The 19,999-nt window shown below is 36.2% G+C and overlaps 1 protein-coding gene across 2 annotated transcripts in view; it reads left to right on the top strand.

Moving 5' to 3' along the window:
* Nucleotides 1–19,999, top strand: part of LOC149537093 (putative complex I intermediate-associated protein 30) — a 174,766-nt gene that overhangs the window by 37,528 nt on the left and 117,239 nt on the right. For both annotated transcript variants that reach the window (XM_089807088.1, XM_089807087.1), the window contains exon 2: nt 5,728–5,841. In XM_089807088.1, the coding sequence (XP_089663214.1) occupies nt 5,728–5,841 (114 nt within the window). The remainder of the gene's footprint in view (nt 1–5,727; nt 5,842–19,999) is intronic.

Genomic DNA, 19,999 nt, shown 5'->3' with positions numbered 1-19,999 from the left:
CAAAATTATGGCCCACAATTAAATACTTAACCAAAATTAATTTTGCCATGATGAAAATTAACTTTTAAAATTGCTAATTAGTTCTAAATTGCAAAAAGAAATTAAATGGTGCGTTGGAGATGTTAAATATTTCCATTTAATGAGGATTTAGTAATTAATACGTCATTGAAATAGGATTTTGGCTAACCAAAAGCCATTTTTCAATATTAAATTACCAATTTTATTAAAGGCAAAAAGTTTTCAAGACAATTTTAATCTGTTAAAATCAATTTTTTGCAATTTCTTACCCAAATTGATTTTGCTATGCCAATAAATTTATTTATTTTGACAAAAATAAGATAAAATTTCTTCTAAAGCCAAAAATTGATTTTTGCAATTTTATTTCACCATCACAAAAATTAATCTTTTTCACCAAAAATAATCAAGATTTTCCAGAAGACCAAATTTAACAAAATTTTCATTTTTGAAAATTATCCAAATTTACACAATTATATCCAAATTTTCAAAAGAAAAATGTCTAAGTACAAAATTTACAATTTTATCCTACCAAGTGTTGCTCTTTAAAATTTGTTCGGCTCAAGGATGAAATTGGTGGCTCTAGAAAATCAAGTTGAAACCAGGTGAAAATAAATCTAACTTTCTCCCCACTGGCCCTGAAGGTGTCCAAGGCTCAAAATTTTCAAAACTCAAAATTGTTGGAGAATCCAAAAATTTGCCAAGGCGATTAGAAAAAAGGGGGTCCCCAAAAATTTTGGGCGATGGTGTGAAAACTTCACAACAAATATGTGTTGAACCTTGAAGATAGGACAATTTTTAAACTTGGATAAGCCTTAGTAAAGCATGTGAGGTCTGGGAGTGACTAATGTATTACTATTTTCTTGTATATTTATGAGAAAGACATCAGACTATTTGTGCTCCTTGGCATTCATTGGGCATCAAATCATGCATTATTTTCATTTGTTGTATGAAGCCGTGCATGAGATGAAGCATTTAAAGTATATGGAACAAATGGGAGATCCTTATTATTTGATTAGATAGCATTTGAAGTAATCTGCACATAACAAATATATTTTTGGAATTGAAAGGTGTTATACTTCTTTCACTTTGGGATTCTCCAAGTGATAATTGCAGGGATTTTCTTCATGACCACAACGAGAGTCACCAAGCACACAATATGTTGGGGTATGGAGAGTAAATACACACCTTATCAGATGGTACGGCTATATACAAAAGTACAAAGAGATATTACAGATTCTAATATCTGGAATAAATATCAAGATAAGAGAGAATGTATAATTTTCGGATGTGGGAGTATTGTATTCCAAGAAACTCTTAGGCGCCCATCACTGAACCGTAGGAGTATTTTTTTTAAAATTTCAATCATTGTCTAATAGTTTATTTTGCGTTTGCTACATGTTGAAGCGTTACTGTGGAAGCAAGGATTGGTCACACACATGAAAATTTGTAGAAGAAAGATCCTTACTAGGAGTATGCCATCATGAGCAATCTAATGGATATTCCCCCACGATCATGGCAATCATATACAAATGTGTCAAACATTTAGAGGATTGTATCAAAGATCAAGTTGCAGTGGAATGTTTAGATAAGCCCGATAGAGATATGAACACACATAATATTATTGATCTTTGAATAACATCAAAATGCTATGGAAAGCATCAGGAGGCAACCATGAAAATATATATAAAGACAATAAGAATTGACAAGACACCATACAAGAACCGACGAGCACAACCAGACGGCTTTAGTCTTATGCAGTATATTTTGCCGTGGAAGAAAGCTCCAAACTTAAAAAAAGAAGAAGAAGGCACGGTTAGTAGGAGAGTCTCCACCGATAAATGCATGTGATGATATATGTTGAGTGAATTCTTCAATGGGGAAATTATATACAATGAATAAAAGGTATGTTTTATGTGCCACATCTCAACTATGGTGATTGCTACCCCTGATGGAACTCACAAACCTTCACATCTTGGTTATTAGCGGCAAACAAGGAGGAGTTTAATGACGAACGAAAGTGTGAACGGACAAATCAAAAGACTTGATAAAATAGTGTGAATCGCAAATGTGTGATGATGGATCCTCATCAATAATGAGGTAAGGGATATGCGAGGGACCCTATGCGGATATGGAGCATGAGTGTTTCGGTTTCTTCTAATAATTATCAAATTCGAATTTGGCCATCATATAATGAGCGCAAAACAAAAAATTGATCATCATTAAATTAATATTACATTAAAATTATATGATCGGTTATTTGTTACCAAGGGGTGTGATGATTGAAAATATCTCTTCATCAGTTATAAATATGAAATGTAAAACAGAGACAATTTCATATTCATATTAAAGCTCTATGATGTATTTTATTCTTCCAATTGTAAATTAATGAAGTTTTGAACTAAGCCTGTGGATGGTGGATTATCAAATGAATTCTTGTGCCATTTTGGAGTCGAACTGTATTGGATGGATCATCCGTAAAGAGTGTCTCCGGTACAATATTATTTCTAGATCAGTAAGAAATATCTATTTAATTTATTTGCATTAGAGTTTTAAATTATTATTAAGTTGTGTCCTTTATAAATGTTTTTTATTTATTTTCTATAAATATTTTAATATTCGGATAAGTGGACTGGGTCATTGTTGCATTTTAAATTTGATAAACATAAATATTGTGAAATATTTAATTGTTTCCATATTTATGTCTAGCTTGTCTCCGCAGTAGTTAAAGTGCATCCTAGACTAGTTTAAAATTGCATTTATATAATTGATTTGTCGCATCTGAATAGTTAAAATTGTTTATAGTTTAAATATATTAGACGTTATAAAGTTGTACGTGTCAACTTATAATGTTGACTCTGATTGCCCATTTAATTAAGCACTAGTCTTTTATTCTTGATTCATAGTCCATATGTTGGCAACTGTTTCATTTCTTTTCTTTGAAGAATTAATATATTCATTTGTTGCAGTCATTTGTAATAATCATTTAAATTTTTTTTTTTTCATATATTCATTCATTATTTTCAATTCATGATTTGCTAGTTCTAAAGTTTTTCTATAATTCTTGCCATTTTGAAAAGCTTTTGTTGCATTCGCATTCTAATTTATTTGCTTTAAGCATTTTGGATTTAAGGTTGTTGTCTAGGATCAGGTACACCCACCTCAGTTTTGCAGAGTCGGAAGCGCAAGGGATTTGGATCACATTGATCAATACCGTCAAGTTGGCCTTAACCGGTTGGATATCCCAGCATCGAGCAGGCAAGGCTTGTAGGATTCCAATCTGCGGTTTTAAGAACCAACAGAGCGAACCACGAGAAAAGGAAAAAAATCTAAAGATATCAGGCAGCAAACTATATAGGAGAAGATCATTCTTGAGATGGCAAGCCATGATAAGGCATCAGATACGCAAGATCAGAATTTGAAAAATGACTGAATAAACAACTTGGATAGAGAATGTGATAAGGAACTAGAGAGATAAAAGTATTGGCCCAATAATAAGCATAGTTATTGAGTTAATAACATACAGAGGCAAGAGACATAACAACAAACACAAACGATTACTTACAAAGCAGACAGAGACATGCAGAGATACATGTATAACCATCAAAAGTCTACACGGACAACCAGAACACAAGCGATGATCATGGTCGGGTGCTTGGAAATAAAATAATATGAGTCCAAAGGGAAGCACATGCACTGTTAGCTCAGATTTAAACAACAAATGAATATTTTTATACATACAAACAATATTCAGAGTGCATAATTTTGGATAAGCTAAGGAAAATAAGGAAGTAATAGTTTATCTTCTTATGACATTGAACGGATTTTCAGATGATAGCAACACCAAGGAATATCTCCATGCAAATATCATGACCATCGCTAGACATCAGGAGATTCAAATATCTATAAGGAATAGATTTCATCAGTCCAGGAGAAAATGGAGAATTAATATTGGTAATAGAGGATTACCCATCAGCACATGTAGTACATGCATTGCTGGAAATAACACAGTATGCAGTGGAGTACAGATCACCAAGACTGTTGAGGAAAATAATACATAAGGAGGTACAATCAGTGCTGACTAGAATCTAATAACAAATTAAATCTCATACATTATACAGTGCTAATCTATATATATCAACCAGTAACATATATAGAAAAGAGATGCAAATGGATCAAAGGTTTGTATATAAATAAACTTGTATTGATTATAAAGAGAGAACCAGTGAACAAATATAGTTCAAATAAGACAAGAAGGGATCGAGGTTGGAATAAATATTATGAGTATATAATGGATATTATATATTACAATAAATATATCTATGACCTCTAAATAAATATATATAAATTTGGAGAAGATTGAGGACTTGATGTAAGTATGGATTATAAAACAGTGGTTACTCCTTAGTTTAATATGTATAAGGGTGAATGGAACATTCAGAATTAGCACTCCCTTAGTCAAGAATACTACAAGAGTCTTTGTCTAAAGTATCTGAATTATAAAATATAAATTGTAGTGAATAACAAGTACGGACGGATAGGGGACATTTCAAAAAACTAGGGGTTCCCCATTTGCAATGGCGCGAACATGTGTAAGTGTCAGTAACAGGTTCCCTAGTTGCTTCTTGCATTGGACATTATCTCATACAAGTATCACCATTTGGGGCTATAGTGTCCACCCCATTGGTAAAATAGGGCAGTAATCTATCAGATGGAATTGGAAAGTACATGAAGAGCCTATTTTATAAAACTGATCTAATTTGAGATTCCACTGTACATATGCTGAGAATTAGGGTATAAACACTGAAATTAACTGCCTATATTATTTGGACAAGGGAAAAGAAACTTGATATTTAAATTGATAGGTCTAATTTCTTATTAATATTTAGGCATGTAAAAGAAAGCAAAAGCCTATTGTGGAAAGTAATTAGAGATATAAAGCCGGTTTTCAAGATTCTGCTTAAAGTGAGTGCCTTGATAAGATCAAATAAGGAAAACTGCGCACTGAAGTCTAGTTACTCAAAAGAAAAATTAATAAAGGTTTGAAATGAATCCAAGGTGCTAATAATAGAGAACTCAGATTATGACAGAAGATTTCAGAATCATAATCGGAGCCTAAAACCAATGAAAAATAAACAGTGAAGCACAAACAAAAGGCAAGTTTTGGTTAGCTTTAATTTCTCTCTTTCTGTTTCTGTCTTTTATTCTGATTGTATAGTTAAAATTATGTTCAGTGTAAAAGAGTTGTGAAGTTCTAAAATGGCAATTTGGTTATATTCCTGTTTATATATATCAAACTTATTTGAAGTTACTGTTTTTGATGGATCTGATTCTAATATACTGAAGCAGTGAAGAGTGGAGATTCTTTTTTTCTTTCTTTCTGTGATTAGAATCTAGTTGTTTCAAGTCAAGTAATCCACGTGTTTTGAGTGGCTTTTTTAGAAGTCTCTCTCTCTATTACTACTTATTGATGTTTGACTTGTGGTTTCTCTTAAAGATTGAGTTAATAAAAATAAATAGTCTTTCTATTTGAGTGGTTAAGTTGATGAAAATAAAATATAAATATTTTCTTTATAGTGGGCAAATCCCTAGCCTCAACTACTAATATTACATTGAGAATGATCCTAGCCGTTTATTTCCTCAATTAGTGCACATCACCTAATACAGGCTTCAGTCATCAGTATTAACTGGGTGCTTTGCCTTGCCTTGCAGCACTTTCCTGGAAGTTAGAAGATTTAACACCACCTACAGAGACAGAAATCTTTAGTTTCCAATCAAAAGATGATCTAAGAAGATGGAAACTGTATGCTGATTCTGAATATGGTGGTAAGTGTTTTCCCTATGATTAAATGCCACCTTTACTGAAAAAATTTCAAATGCTGCATTATTTTTGGGCTATGATTGAACTTTGCATAGGTCTGTTTCAATAGAATTGTTGAAATTGCAAAGCAGCTTATAAGTTGATCAGAAGCCTAGATGGTTTGGCTAAGGCCCCATTAAACATTGAGAGTGTTTAGATCCTGTAAAAGGTGTATGCCATGCTTTTAAAATTATGTGAATGGTAGAGCTGATGATTGATTAAGAATATAACTGTTTATTGGTCCTATTTTACAAGTTCATGTTTGATAAATACCCTTAACCAGATTTATGTATTTCAAATCTTGCTTGATGAATTGTAAGGATCACTTAATGTGGTTATTGAGATGCAGGATTACAGGCCCCGTGGTTTGATTTGGAAAGTTCAATTTAATCAATATTGGCTTTGGTTTGGCTGTTAGGGTAATGCTATTGAAGTTAACTTGGAATCCAGCAAATGTGGGGAAATCGCTGTTTCAATGTAGTATGCTTAACACTTACTGTTCATTGCGTCCAGGATGAATCTGCTTTGGTCTATGATTTGGAGTTGATTGAGACATGTTTTGCTGGTTGTGCTTATAATTCACACGGAAACAAAATGGTTAAAGCTTGAAATATTTTATCAACAACTATACCATGATTATAATGATCCCTAATGTGGTTAGCTTTTGGTATCTTACATACAATTGGCTTTGTTATTGAAAGTGTGATTGCTGTTTTCCATAATACAGTTTGCTTCGTTATGGTCAACTGTAGTAGTACACTCAACAGTCTTAACATGGAATGCTTGTATAAAGGTTGGTTTTCATTTGTGTATTTTTGAAAGTTTCCTCTTTCAAATCCAAGACCACCAGGGCATTGAATACATAGGAGTAAAAATAATCTGCAGCTTACAACAGTGAATTAAATCCTCAAGAAAAGTTCTCGACATTCAAGCAAGGGGATGACGAGTAGACTGTTACCTTCATTTGTGTATTTTAAAGTGTTTCCTCTCTCAAATCCAAGATCACCAGGGCATTGAATACATAGGACTAAACATGCTCTGCAGCTTACAGCAGTGAATTAAATCCTCAAGTAAAGTTCTTGACATTCAAGCAAGGGGATGGCGAGTAGACTGTTACCTTGGGCTCTTAAGGGGATTGAGATTGATGATTAGGGCTACTGAAGAAAAAGTTAAGAATGAACTTGGATTTATGGACCACTTGTAGCTATCAAAATATATCCCTTTGATCCACATGGGCCATTCAATAGGTACACAATTGTTTCCAATGGTTGCCAAATAGGTGAATGGAAGATTTTGTTGAGCATGATCTTGCTAATGGCATGCTAATTTTATGTAGTTAGATATAAGGTCATTTTTGTAGTAAGGAATAGCTAACGCAGGGCATGTGTGTTGAGACGGAGACCTTTTTATTTTCTATTTTCTATTGCCCCATTTATTATGAGATCTGAGGGAGGTTCCAGTGCTTGTTCAAGTGGTGTAAGAACTTATCCTCTTTCTTCAGTGACACTGACCAGCAGTGCCTTTGCCCTCCACATCCAGGAGGCCACATGGTTGCGCGATAACATCCTCAAGCTTGTTGTCCTCAATTTTGACATAAAAAAATTGAGGCAACCCTATGGAATTTTCTCATGGATTCATAGGCGCATCCTCTTTGTTTTAATGCATTGGTGAGGCATCATGAAAGCGACTCATTATCTCCTAATTGTTCTTTGTGCAGTCTTGTCTATGTGATCTTTTGAAGGTTTTCCATCAAGATTATCCCCAATTGTTTGTTGGTAAGAGTTTTTCTTCTCACACTGCAAACACTTGATTTTTGGCAAGCTTTTTCATCTTTTCTTTCTGTTGTAAATAGTCTTTGGTCTTTTTTTGCCTTACGATAAGAGCCCTTGGAATTCTGCACGTTTCAAGCTAACTTAGGTCAAAATCGGAGTTGTCTAGCTCAAGTTATAAGGGAAAAAGTAGAGTTTTTCAGGACAACTGCATATCTTTATTAGAAAACTTTATAAAAATGGGCTTTCTATTAGCAATTGCAAGATATAAAATTATATTTGATATCTAAAGTGGATTTTGTGGTCCATTTTAAAATTTCAACTCATTCTGAGTTGATTTGACCATGGTTTTTTTATGTTTTATGAAAATAGTCTATTTCAAGACTATTTTTCATGTTACTTTATTAAAAACTATAGTTGGATATTAAATTTAATTGCATAAGAAACTTAAATGCACTTAAGTGGGGTTTTTATTACATATTGCATATATCCACATGCAAATGACTATTTAAAAACTCACTTCCAATAAATTATTTAATTAATGTAAATGGGAAAATCTAACTCATTTACATATGTTGTTGCATCTATAAGTTTATTATATTTATATTAATGTATTTAAATGGGGTTTTTCTAACCCATTGCATATACATCTTTTAAAATTACCACTTAACGAACTTTTAAAGTTAAAATACATGTTTTAATAACATGTTAATGCACTAGGTGAGGATTTCGGACCCAATTGCATGTGTATGTAATATTTAAAGACCCATTTCACTTAGCCTAAGTCAAAGTGGCATTTTTTGGCCCAACTACATGTATTTTAAAACGTGCTTTCATGTTGACCCCACAAAGGCAAAGTGGCAATTTTTTGCCCAATTGCATGTCTTTCAAAAACATGTAAATGGTCTCCAAAAGTGCGTTTTGCACTAAGTTATTCACTAAAAGCTCATGGTGGCAATTTTCCAAGCAATTGCATGAGTTTTAAAATGTGTATTTGCTTTCCAAAAGTGTGTTTAAGTGACTTGTAAAATCTTATAATGCAAAATGGTGATTTTGAAGCACATTGCATGCATTATAATATATGCATTTGCATTAAGAAATCTTGTTTTTAACTTACAACCTGCATTGGAGGGTTTTTGGGCACATATTTCACATGCAAATGCAACCAAAAAGTGCGTTTCTACTTCACAATATGAGAATTTTTGATCAAACACCTAGTACTGGTATTTTTAGCCCAAAAACACATGTTTTTGGCTCTCAAAACTTCACTTTTTTGGGTGTTTTTGTCCAAAAAATGATTTCCAGCCTTCGATTGCTCGTATCTTGAGCATTTCTTGGTCTTTTTTGATGATCTAAGGGTTGTTTTTGCCTAAAATCACCCAAAGAACACATTGGGCTACTCAAAAAAGGAGTTTGTTGAGTGTTTTCTTCATTTCTCAACCCATCTAGGGCACTTTTTTACTCAAAAATGCCTTAGTTTTGAACAATTTGCACCATTAAAACAACAAGTGTTTGGATCAAGGTAAGTTTGAAAGCATTTCCCATCCTTCTTAGCTTGCATTCAAGTCTTTTAGTTTTTAGTCACTTGATGTGCTTTGGATACCATTTTCCAAATTCTTTGTATGTTACACATTGCTTGGTCAAAATGGTTGCTAAAATGGTGCAATTTTTCCCTCTAACTTCCTACACTTGGTAGGCTATGAATTTTGACTCATCTCTTACGTGGATTGAGTCAAGATTCAAAGTCTATTTAACAATTCATCTTGCAATCTTTCTAAATCCAAGAAATCTCTTTGATTGCATTTTCAAACTTTTCACAAGTGCTTAAAAAAGACTTCATCTCTTGCCTCTTGAGAAAAACGTATGATTCCTTGTTATTTTTCTTAAGGTTTTGTTATATATATTTGTGGTGTTGCGTATGCAAGTCTCATCATTTCCATTTTTAGATTTGCATGATTTTGTATATATGTTGTCTCTTTTTCTTTTGTCTTTTTCCCATTTACTTTCATATGCAAGGTCCCATTTACTTGCATATGCAGTCGGGTATAAAATCCCGTTCTAATATGGAAGCCAGTCCTTCTTTTTCCCTCATGTGAATGCAAGTATAAATCCCACCAATATGCATTCCATGAACCTCCATATGGCTGGCCTATGGATGAAGAAGAATTTATCACATGGTTGCTTGAAACATAGTATGACTTACACCTATTAGAAGCATGCTATGTTTCCATTTCATTACACTTCACTCCTCATTTGCACATCTTGAAGCTTGCTGTCTGCATATGCAATTCACTCCAAAAAATCCGTTTTTGGTTTCTACTCATTTTTGAGCCTTTATGAGCTTAATCTATTTGCTCATTTTCTGTCTGCAATCATCACAAACACTTTCCCTATTCATACTTTGCCCAAATCCATGTTTTTACACATCAAAAGTGAGAAATGGACCCATCTATGCTTGAAGGAGCATACATTGGCTTTATTCGAAAACTCAATAACGACAACAGGCATAACCCCAAACATGCAAAGAAGAAAGAGGAACACGAAGCAAGAGTGGTCACATGATGGAGCCTACAAGAAGGTGAAAGAATGATTACAAGCATAGAGTGTTTTCAAGCTAAAAAATGTCAATGGACACTCAACGAAACAATCAAGTATGCATATTCATTTTCCAATTCGAGATGCTTCTACCAAACATGAGCACAACAATTGTAGAATATTGGACATCTTTTAGCAATGTGAAGACCAATAAAGCTTGATGTAATAGAATTTGTCTTGTAAGACATTTAGAATATTATCTGTAATTGATAAATTACATGTGATGGAAACATAGGATCTAATTGCATGTGATAGTATCATGTGCAAATTTGTAACATGTAATCAAGTTGCAATTGCATTAGGCATGCAACTTTGAATAAAGTCAAAGTATTTAGTTAGAGATAAGTCAAGGCGGTTGAGGTTCCACTTTTTCTACGCCTTTCTCTCTCCTATTTTCCTATATAAAGGAGGGAGCTCATTGTAAATAATCATTTTTTGGGCAAGGCAAGAAAATTTTGCCAATTTGTATTGTGCACTCTAAGGCTTTGTTCTTGGATCTAAATCAGATTTCTTTCAATAAAAGAGCCAACTTGTTTTCAAACTTCATGTTGATTCTAGTGATTATGCGATGACATTTTCTGAATATTGATTGTGAGTTTTGGAGCTTTGATGAAGAGAGATTTGAATTGAATCGTGCAAACTTTGAGTTGCCTATTGCATTTAGAGCCAATTTGAACTTTTGAAGACTTTGTGTTGCAAGAGGACAAATTGTAATAGATAGTAGTTGCTGTAAACACTTCGAGTTGAAGACTTTGGGCTTCAATTGTAAGTGTTGTTATTGAATTTGAGGTATCCAGTAAGAGACTTTGTGCCTTATTGGTTATTCTGCTTGAATTTTTATTGAAGACAAGTGCAGGAGACTTTGGGTTCCTGTTTTTGTTTCATAAAATATAAAAAGTAAAATACTGCCTCTAGTGCTGATCTTATGTCAATTCTAGGGTCACTGGTATTATCATAGCAATAAGGCACTTTTGTTAAGTTGGAAAGTTATAGTTGTATGAAAATCATTCGTGAAAAAACAGGAATTGATCAAGAGAACCATCCTTTTCGTAATTTGAGTTAAGTTTGTATTGAAGCCATGTACGGTAAGAAGGGAGCCTCCCCTATTGCTGAGAGAAGAGAGAAATCTTATGAAATGTTGCCTAAAGTCACAATTTTGTAAGTCGTAGTTAGTGACGTACAAAATTTTTAGCCAACCGAGCTTCAGTTCCTGCCGAGATAGATTTCAAACGAGCTCATCACCTCCTTCACCCTTGGGTCTTTCACCTGGGGAACGAAGAGGTTGCTTGGTGAAATGTCCCTTTACTGGTTTTGTATGATATTTCCAACCTCTAATCAGATCTTTAAAACCAAACAACCAATATTACAAAGATCCACCAATTTCTCAAATAAACCCAAATCGGGTATGTCCGAAATAGTGCCAAAAAACTTCACAACTTCACAAATTATTAATAAATCTGAAAATGGACATTTTTACAGAAATTTCAGCAGCATAACGGCCTACAAAATGACATTTCCAGATCTGTATAGCCTTTATACAACAGCTCACAAATGTAGGACAAAAACTATGCTCATCGAGCTCCCGAAATTAACACAAAAATGCCCGAAAACACCACAAAAACACTAATAATCTATCTCAGAAGTTTAATCATGTCCCAATACATATATTCAGCTCTATTTTAACATCTTAAAGTCTGAAATACAGCAGCAACCCAAACTGATATGAAATACTCAACTGAAAACACCAAACTCATACCAAAAAACACACCCGAAAACCCACAAATCTGCACTGTTCAACACAAAGGCAAACTCTGTATGAGCATGCACATGGAATGGCTTCAAACTCCCATCCTTAGCCTTCTTGGAAACCTGCAAACTCCCGTTCTTGGGTCTCCCTGGAAACCTGCAAACTCCCGTTCTTGAGTCTCCTTCTCCACAGATTTGGCAGCCTCTGAAGAATAACAAGAAAATGAGCAAAAATCAAGTTCTGGAATGAGCCCAAAATGCCTCCAAACCCCTTAAAAGAGGGCATAACCCTAACTCACGTCCAAGAAGAGTTAATGAAACATATTTTAATAATAATTTTCATTTATTAGTCCATTAGCTTCCAAAGATCATCCCCTTTTTCCGAAACTTCACCTTTTTGGGCCTGCCTGCCTTAGAAAGAGATTATTATTTTTAATTATTTGAAAAGGGGACATGACAAGTCCTCCCCTCCCAAATATTGCTTGTCCTCAAGCAATGACTGAACAATAAACCAATCAATCCACTTGGATCCCAAATGTAGTCATGAACTATACTACTGCCAATTAACACAGGCTCCTGCAATATCCTCTGCAATATGAGCAAGAGGAATCCATAATCAAACTGATAATTACAGCTCAACCCAACTCCAAGATCACCACTGCCACAGTCAGAAACCCATGAGACACAAACTCTTAGAACATCAAAACCCAAGTAAAGTGGACAAATCAAACTACCAACACAGTAAATACCATCAACACATCCCACTGGCCTATACGGAATGTACAATCCAACTCTGCAACAATGGTGAACGCTCTTGAATGAAATTGTACCAAGTATGGAGAATCCACGCACTGTACAACTCCTGCAGTCAACACAACTCTGCAAATCACCGGCCACTATCTCATAACCATAACTCCCATGCACTGCTGATGGTGAAAAGACATTACAAGATAAAGAGTAAGAAATGGAACCCAAACCAAATTTGCCATGAACAAGTGATATAGCCCACTGTGACTGACTACCAGCTAAGCTAGGAGATGTCATAGCCAAAGGAGTAGAATCAGTAACAACAACTGCTGAAGCATCACTCCCAAACTCCTGCTCTAAGTCATGTATTATCAAGCTGTCAACTGCAGAACCTATCACCATGTCATGCCCATCACAACTCTCATCCCGAGACGTCAAACTGTCCCATAACTGATGACAAGCACTAGGAACCAAAGTACATCTTTGTATCATCATCTCATCAACATGGTCATCAAAGGTAAATTGATGAGCGTACCTCACAGTGTAATGCCGATAGAATTCGCCAATCTCAGTCAGTGGCTCAGACTGTAATCTAGTTGAAACTAACTGCAATTGATCATTAACCATGTTGGAACTGACTACTACCTCCGAAGATATCACCAAGGGAGTAGTATTACTAGCAGGAACCATGCCAACGGCCGACTCACCAACATCACACATGATCTTTGATACATCTCTAGTCTCCGTGCCATCAGTACTAGAGGCCACCATCATGTCAGGCATACAACAATCTGCTACAACACCCAACTCAACTGAACCTGACTCTAGTGGGAATGAACCTGATATGCCAATGTTAGTATCAAGGATGGATGCATCCCCATCTCCACTGTCTCTGACAATCTCGGCCATGGACATCCTCGGATCACCAAACACCACAGCTTGTGACTGTATAGAATCAGGTAAAGACTGTAGTCGCTCTAACTCCATGGTCACCTTAGCCAAATGAAACTGTGACTCCTTGAAAGCCAACTGTGTACTCTCAAGAATCTCAGAAGTCACCTCAAGCTGCTCAGTAAGCTCACTCACCTCATCTTCCTTGGCCAACAATGCATCATATGCTGTACTGCCCCACTCCATAAGATAATCTCTGTCGGCTACCAACTGCATATAATTCTGTCTCAAAATCCGAATAGCCTCCCATAAAGAGTGGATCTCTGTCAAGGAAAGATAACTGCCTTCCTGCTCATCACTAGTAGGAGAACCCCATCCATAAACTGCTAACAACCGACGAGCAGCATCAAAATGCTGGCAAGTGATAGCAATGTCTCGGTCACTAACTCTCAGCTGATTAGACACATGATGGCACTGGCTTGACTGTCTCCTACAAACCTCCTCTGATGCACTGTCTAAAGGAGTATCCTCAAAGTCACTAGTCTCTAGAGTATTACAATCCATATGTTGTGAATCAAATCTAAAGCTCATATCAACATACAAAGTATCAAAAACATTAGCACTGCTGTCCAACTCCTCTGTAGCCAAGGAAACTAAGTCTTCAAAACTGCCCACTGCATCCTCCTGGATGTCATCAATGACAATATGATCCTGAGACTCATCTGTACACACTGCCAAATATGAAATATCATCAACACATTCCAGCAAGTATGGTCGACTGGATATATGAACAAAGCCTAACACCGGTGTATAAAAACTAATACCAACATCGGATAAGCTCTTGGCACAAGAAAAGACAACACCGTGCAATCTGCTAATCAAATCCATGATAGCACCCAAACAATCACTGCTACCAAAAAGTGTTAAAGATTTCCAGTCAACTGAATCCCAAATGCCAATATAACAATCTCGAGTCCATATCCGTAAACTATAATCAGCTGGTAACTCAAGCAAAATCCTCACCTGAGTAATATGACCTATACCAACTAATTCCACATACCTGTCTGACATTATCCCTATATCCTGGATGTGAATGCAAGATGAACTCGCAACATTATCAATGTCCACATATGATCTACCATTCGCAGAAAGCTGAGTATTAGGAGTGCAAGATGAAACTAAACTCAATTCCATGCCATGCTTATCCCCATGTCTCTCCCAGTCTTGTAATGCCAATGGAGTATTCACCAAAGAAGCTTGAGTGTCCTCAAGCTCGTGAGAAAGCCTGTCAACTTCCTCCTCCTTCCTCCTCAAGGCATCTGAATAGTCTCCGACAAGGCTAAGAAGATGGTCACGATCTGATAGAAGATGTAAATAACTCAACTTCATCGTTCCCATTCCTTCCCTAATCGCTTGTAAGTCAACACAAGGAGACTTTGCCTGAACTCCCTTATGTCTACCCTGTAACTAAAGCATCTGAATGTGATCCTCTATCATATCCTGCATACTGTCATGATGAGATAATGAAGTCACAATACTATCTTTGTTCACCTTCAGCTGGCTGGACAAATCATGTGGAGTACTACCTGCCTCAACCTCATGTGATGAAGCATCTAACTGTGCCTGGTACTCTTTCTCAGCAAAGTCATGAATGCTCAATGTCTGCTCATCTCTACCAGGTATCTCACCATCATGCACAACAACATCCTCATAATCATCATTTAAACCCACTACCTCCTGTGGCAGAGTAGAATCTGAGACCTTTGCTTGGCTATAAGCTAGTTTCTCAAAATCCTCATGCAAGTTCTTGGTAATTGTGTCATCTGCTCTGTGAGAAAATTTGCCAAATAGAAATCCAATCAACTTATCCACCTTAGCTGGGTCGGATAACATGTCATTCATTATACGGTGGTGCTCAACCAACTGTTCAGACATGTCATGGCTTATTTTCTTAAGTTTATCTCGAATGTCTAAATAACCATCCTTTCTACTGTTCTGACTCTGGATATCAATTGTCCAAGATCGTGTCCTCTGAGACTCTGTACTATACCTGTCCATTTTGGATAAAGTAGAGTGTAACCCCAATAGGTTATAACTTCTTCAAACACCAAGAACTAACATGCAATTGATTAGAAGTAGCGTGCAACCATAGATTTCGACATGCAGCTGATTAGAAGCAACATGCAACCACCAAATTCATCAAGAACTAACATGCAAATGATTAGAAGTAGCATGCAACCATAGATTTTGACATGCATCTGATTAGAAGCAACATGCAACCATAAATTATGACATGCAAGATCTGGGTAGTTGTCAAAACTGACATGCAAGATCTGGGTAGTTGTCAAAACTGACATGCAAACTTCTACAAACCCTCAGGCTGGCAAGATCATGGCTCTGATACCACTGAAATGTCCCTTTACTGGTTTTATATGATATTTCCAACCTCTAATCAGATCTTTAAAACCAAACAACCAATATTACAAAGATCCACCAATTTCTCAAATAAACCCAAATCGGGTATGTCCGAAATAGTGCCAAAAAACTTCACAACTTCACAAATTATTAATAAATCTGAAAATGGACATTTTTACAGAAATTTCAGCAGCATAACGGCCTACAAAATGACATTTCCAGATCTGTATAGCCTTTACACAACAGCTCACAAATGTAGGACAAAAACTATGCTCATCGGGCTCCCGAAATTAACACAAAAATGCTCGAAAACAACACAAAAACACTAATAATTTATCTCAGAAGTTTAATCACATCCCAATACATATATTCAGCTCTATTTTAACATCTTAAAGTCTGAAATACAACAGCAACCCAAACTGATATGAAATACTCAACTGAAAACACCAAACTCATACCAAAAAACACACCCGAAAACTCACAAATCTGCATTGTTCAGCACAAAGGCAAACTCTGTATGAGCATGCACATGGAATGGCTTCAAACTCCCGTCCTTAGCCTTCTTGGAAACCTGCAAACTCTCGTTCTTGGGTCTCCCTGGAAACCTGGAAACTCCCGTTCTTGGGTCTCCTTCTCCATAGGTTTGGCAGCCTCTGAAGAATAACAAGAAAATGAGCAAAAATCAAGTTCTGGAATGAGCCTAAAATGCCTCCAAACCCCTTAAAAGAGGGCATAACCCTAACTCACGTCCAAGAGGGGTTAATGAAACATATTTTAATAATAATTTCCATTTATTAGTCCATTAGCTTCCAAAGATCATCCCCTTTTTCCGAAACTTCACCTTTTTGGGCCTGCTTGCCTTAGAAAAAGATTATTATTTTTAATTATTTGAAAAGGGGACATGACACTTGGCCTTTTCTCGAACCATACTAGATTTGTGAGACCTCGCATAGTGTTCACTCGACAACATCACTCTACCTCTAGTGACTTCTTAAGATAGTCCGAGGTCCCCACACACCCTTGCCTTATACCATAGCCTTGGGTTTTGGACAGTGTTACACTGGTGCGGGGGTGTGGGGGACATCGGGACAAGTTTCATGTGCGGGAAAAAAAGGGCCTCAATTTGGGGACAAGAAGGGTGCGGCGACGGGAGGGGGGTGGTTGCATAGTATACATATATGACTTGAAATGCTAATTATTAAATGATACTTCAATATAACATATCAAATATAGTTGAACAATGCATATAGAAAATTGAAATGCGATTCCCAAACCATAAGTTCAAACTTAAAACTTGAAACCTCATAACCAATGACCATTGAACTTAGTAATATATTCATAGTAAATTGTAACATTAATAACATTCAAGTTTTAAACATAATGATAATGATAAATAAAAAATAGTATCAAATGACAACGATCAAAGATTCAAAATTCATTGTTGAAATTATAAGTATGATATATCATAAAGATCAAGTTGCTCATGATTACAATGAGCAGAGTAGCACGAAACAATGTATCGTGGCCACAAGAAAGTGAGTACAATACTACAATCTACAAAATGTCAATAATGAGAATGTATGGGTGGGAACTCTCTAATCATCCCCTAAATCGAAGTCGTCATCACTTGAACTACTAGACTCGTCATGGGTAAGATAATATTAAAAAACGTTAAAAATTTGACATTTCAACATGGGTATCAGACGCAACCCACGTGTCCCCTAGAAGCACTAGTGTGCACACGTGCACACACTTGTGCACTTGGGACGAACCCAATGCACTCCCACACTTGGGACGCACCCCTGCACCTGCACACCTGCCATGTGCACTGAATGGTGTGATGTCGCTCTGGCGGCAGTGGCAGAGTGTAGGACGTATGCGCACTTGGGTAACATTGGTTTTGGACTTCTCATTGGCGGGGAGTTCATATGCTCTCTTGTTTTCATGTATTTCCACTTTCCTATTTTGTTCTTTTCGCAGACACCGTTGGGTGCTTCCGTTGCTGGTTGTGGCCTTGTGCTCTTTTTAGTCCCTTAAACTCGTTTGTGGTCTCTTGTTGGACATTAATAAATTTATCTTATCTTATTTAACATCAAACTTTGATTAAATTTCCATTCCAACTTTGCCCATCGTAACCAATTTGATCTATGCCTCCCACTTAGAGTCAAATTAATCTTGGAATCTCAGTTAAAATTGCCCAAAATAGGTCAGATTTTGACCTATCTTGCGCAATTCCAGTCCACACAAAATCTCTAAGCTGTAAACCACTTAAAAACCTTCCTCCCTAAGCTGTTTTGTCAAATTTCACCAAGGCTATGACAGATTTTAAGAGACCTTAATGTTTTGGGCTAAAGAAGGGGGTCAAAATCTCAATGTCATTTAGTTATAACTTATTTATATTCTTTCTTATACTTTAACTTATATTTGTATAAATACTGTTAGGATGTTTGATATAGGTTTGAGCTTCATAGGAGTTACAATAAAGATTTTAGATTTTGGGGGTTCTCAATAAATTCCAAACTTAGCCAAATTTCAGGATTCGACATCTTCAACATTCTAACCTCCCATAACTTTCTAAGGTCAAATTGAAGCTAGAAAAAAGTGTGGAATGGTTATCAATGCACAATATACAGAATGAGATAGCATAGATTCAATTGTACCAACATAATATTCAATACTAATACCAAAATATCACAATGGCGAGGAAATGCTGTTATTGTATTGATTACCAACACCATGAGTACATTAATTAGAATTCAAAGTTCATATATAATGGTCTGTTGGTTGGGAAAACCAATAGACGCATCCCCTCGCTTCTTAACTACCAGACACAACAAAGTTTAACTACTATTAATTACAACATTACTTTAATATGTCCTACATTTATCCCTCCCCTCCCCCCCAAAAAAAAAGAAAAAGAAAAAGAAGTCGTCTTTTGGACGACTACCCAACAAAAAAAATGAAAATCTAGACTTCAAGAAGAGGGTTGGAAAGACATCCCTGTACTTGAGGTTCCATGGAGTCGTTGGAGATCTCATTCAACTGCCTTCTATTTGGCACGAACTCCCTGTAGAACATGCAAAGCATCCATCTTTTTTTTCTCTTCTGTTGTGATTTTGTCTTCCAAAGGAACCTTTTCTAGTTTCCAATTTTCTTGCAGAGCAGCCTTTTCTATCTTCTACTGTTATGCTAGAGCAACTTTTTAAATCTCTCACTCCTTAGCAACTTCCATATCGACAAGTGTCATTCGAAATGCAACTTTCATGTCGACAAGTGTTTGTATGAGAGGTGGTTGCTGTTGGGCTAAAGGGATGGTGTATCGTTTTACCCACTCTGCAACTATCTCCTCTTGCTTATGCCCACTCTACTGAAGCAACTTCTAGTCTTTATGGAAGCCTTTGTGCATAAACGCTACCAATGATTCGACTACTCTAACTATAGCCTCCATATTCTGATTTTTAGCCTACTTTATCACTTGCTTGGTAGAATGCTTCATAGCTTGCAACTCCTTCAGAAATACTTCAGCTTTGTTTTCAAAGGAAAATGTCTTGGATGGTTCCATTCTCTCACTTTGTATTTCTGTTGGGTCCTCATCGTCTACCTCTAGAGGGTTCAATGAGGGTGGAGATACCATTCTTTCTTCCTTGAGCAATTTATTTGCCTCTTCTAGAATTTTGTCCTCAATCGACATGTCCTCTTCAGCTCGTGCCCTCTATCGATTTCTCCCTTTGAGTGTCCGATTTTCTTGTAGGTTGTATTACTAAAGCAACCAGGTGGACCACTTCTATATTCGACGGGGTTCACAGCCTCACCTTGTGTCCACATTTTTTTCAACCCCTGAGATCTATCACCTTAGTACGGGATTGCTGATCTGATGGAAACAATTGTGCTACTCTTGGAAGTGAAAGTCTGGTTACCCCCATTGCGGACTTTGTTGGTGGTGTCTACCACCTTGACCCTT

Source organism: Cupressus sempervirens, chromosome 10 (assembly GCF_028749045.1).
Source record: "Cupressus sempervirens isolate cs-2001-9-10 chromosome 10, ASM2874904v1, whole genome shotgun sequence".
Lineage (NCBI taxonomy): Eukaryota > Viridiplantae > Streptophyta > Pinopsida > Cupressales > Cupressaceae > Cupressus > Cupressus sempervirens.
The sequence above is the reverse complement of the archived record's forward strand: the minus strand, read 5'-3'. Positions and strand labels throughout refer to the sequence as shown.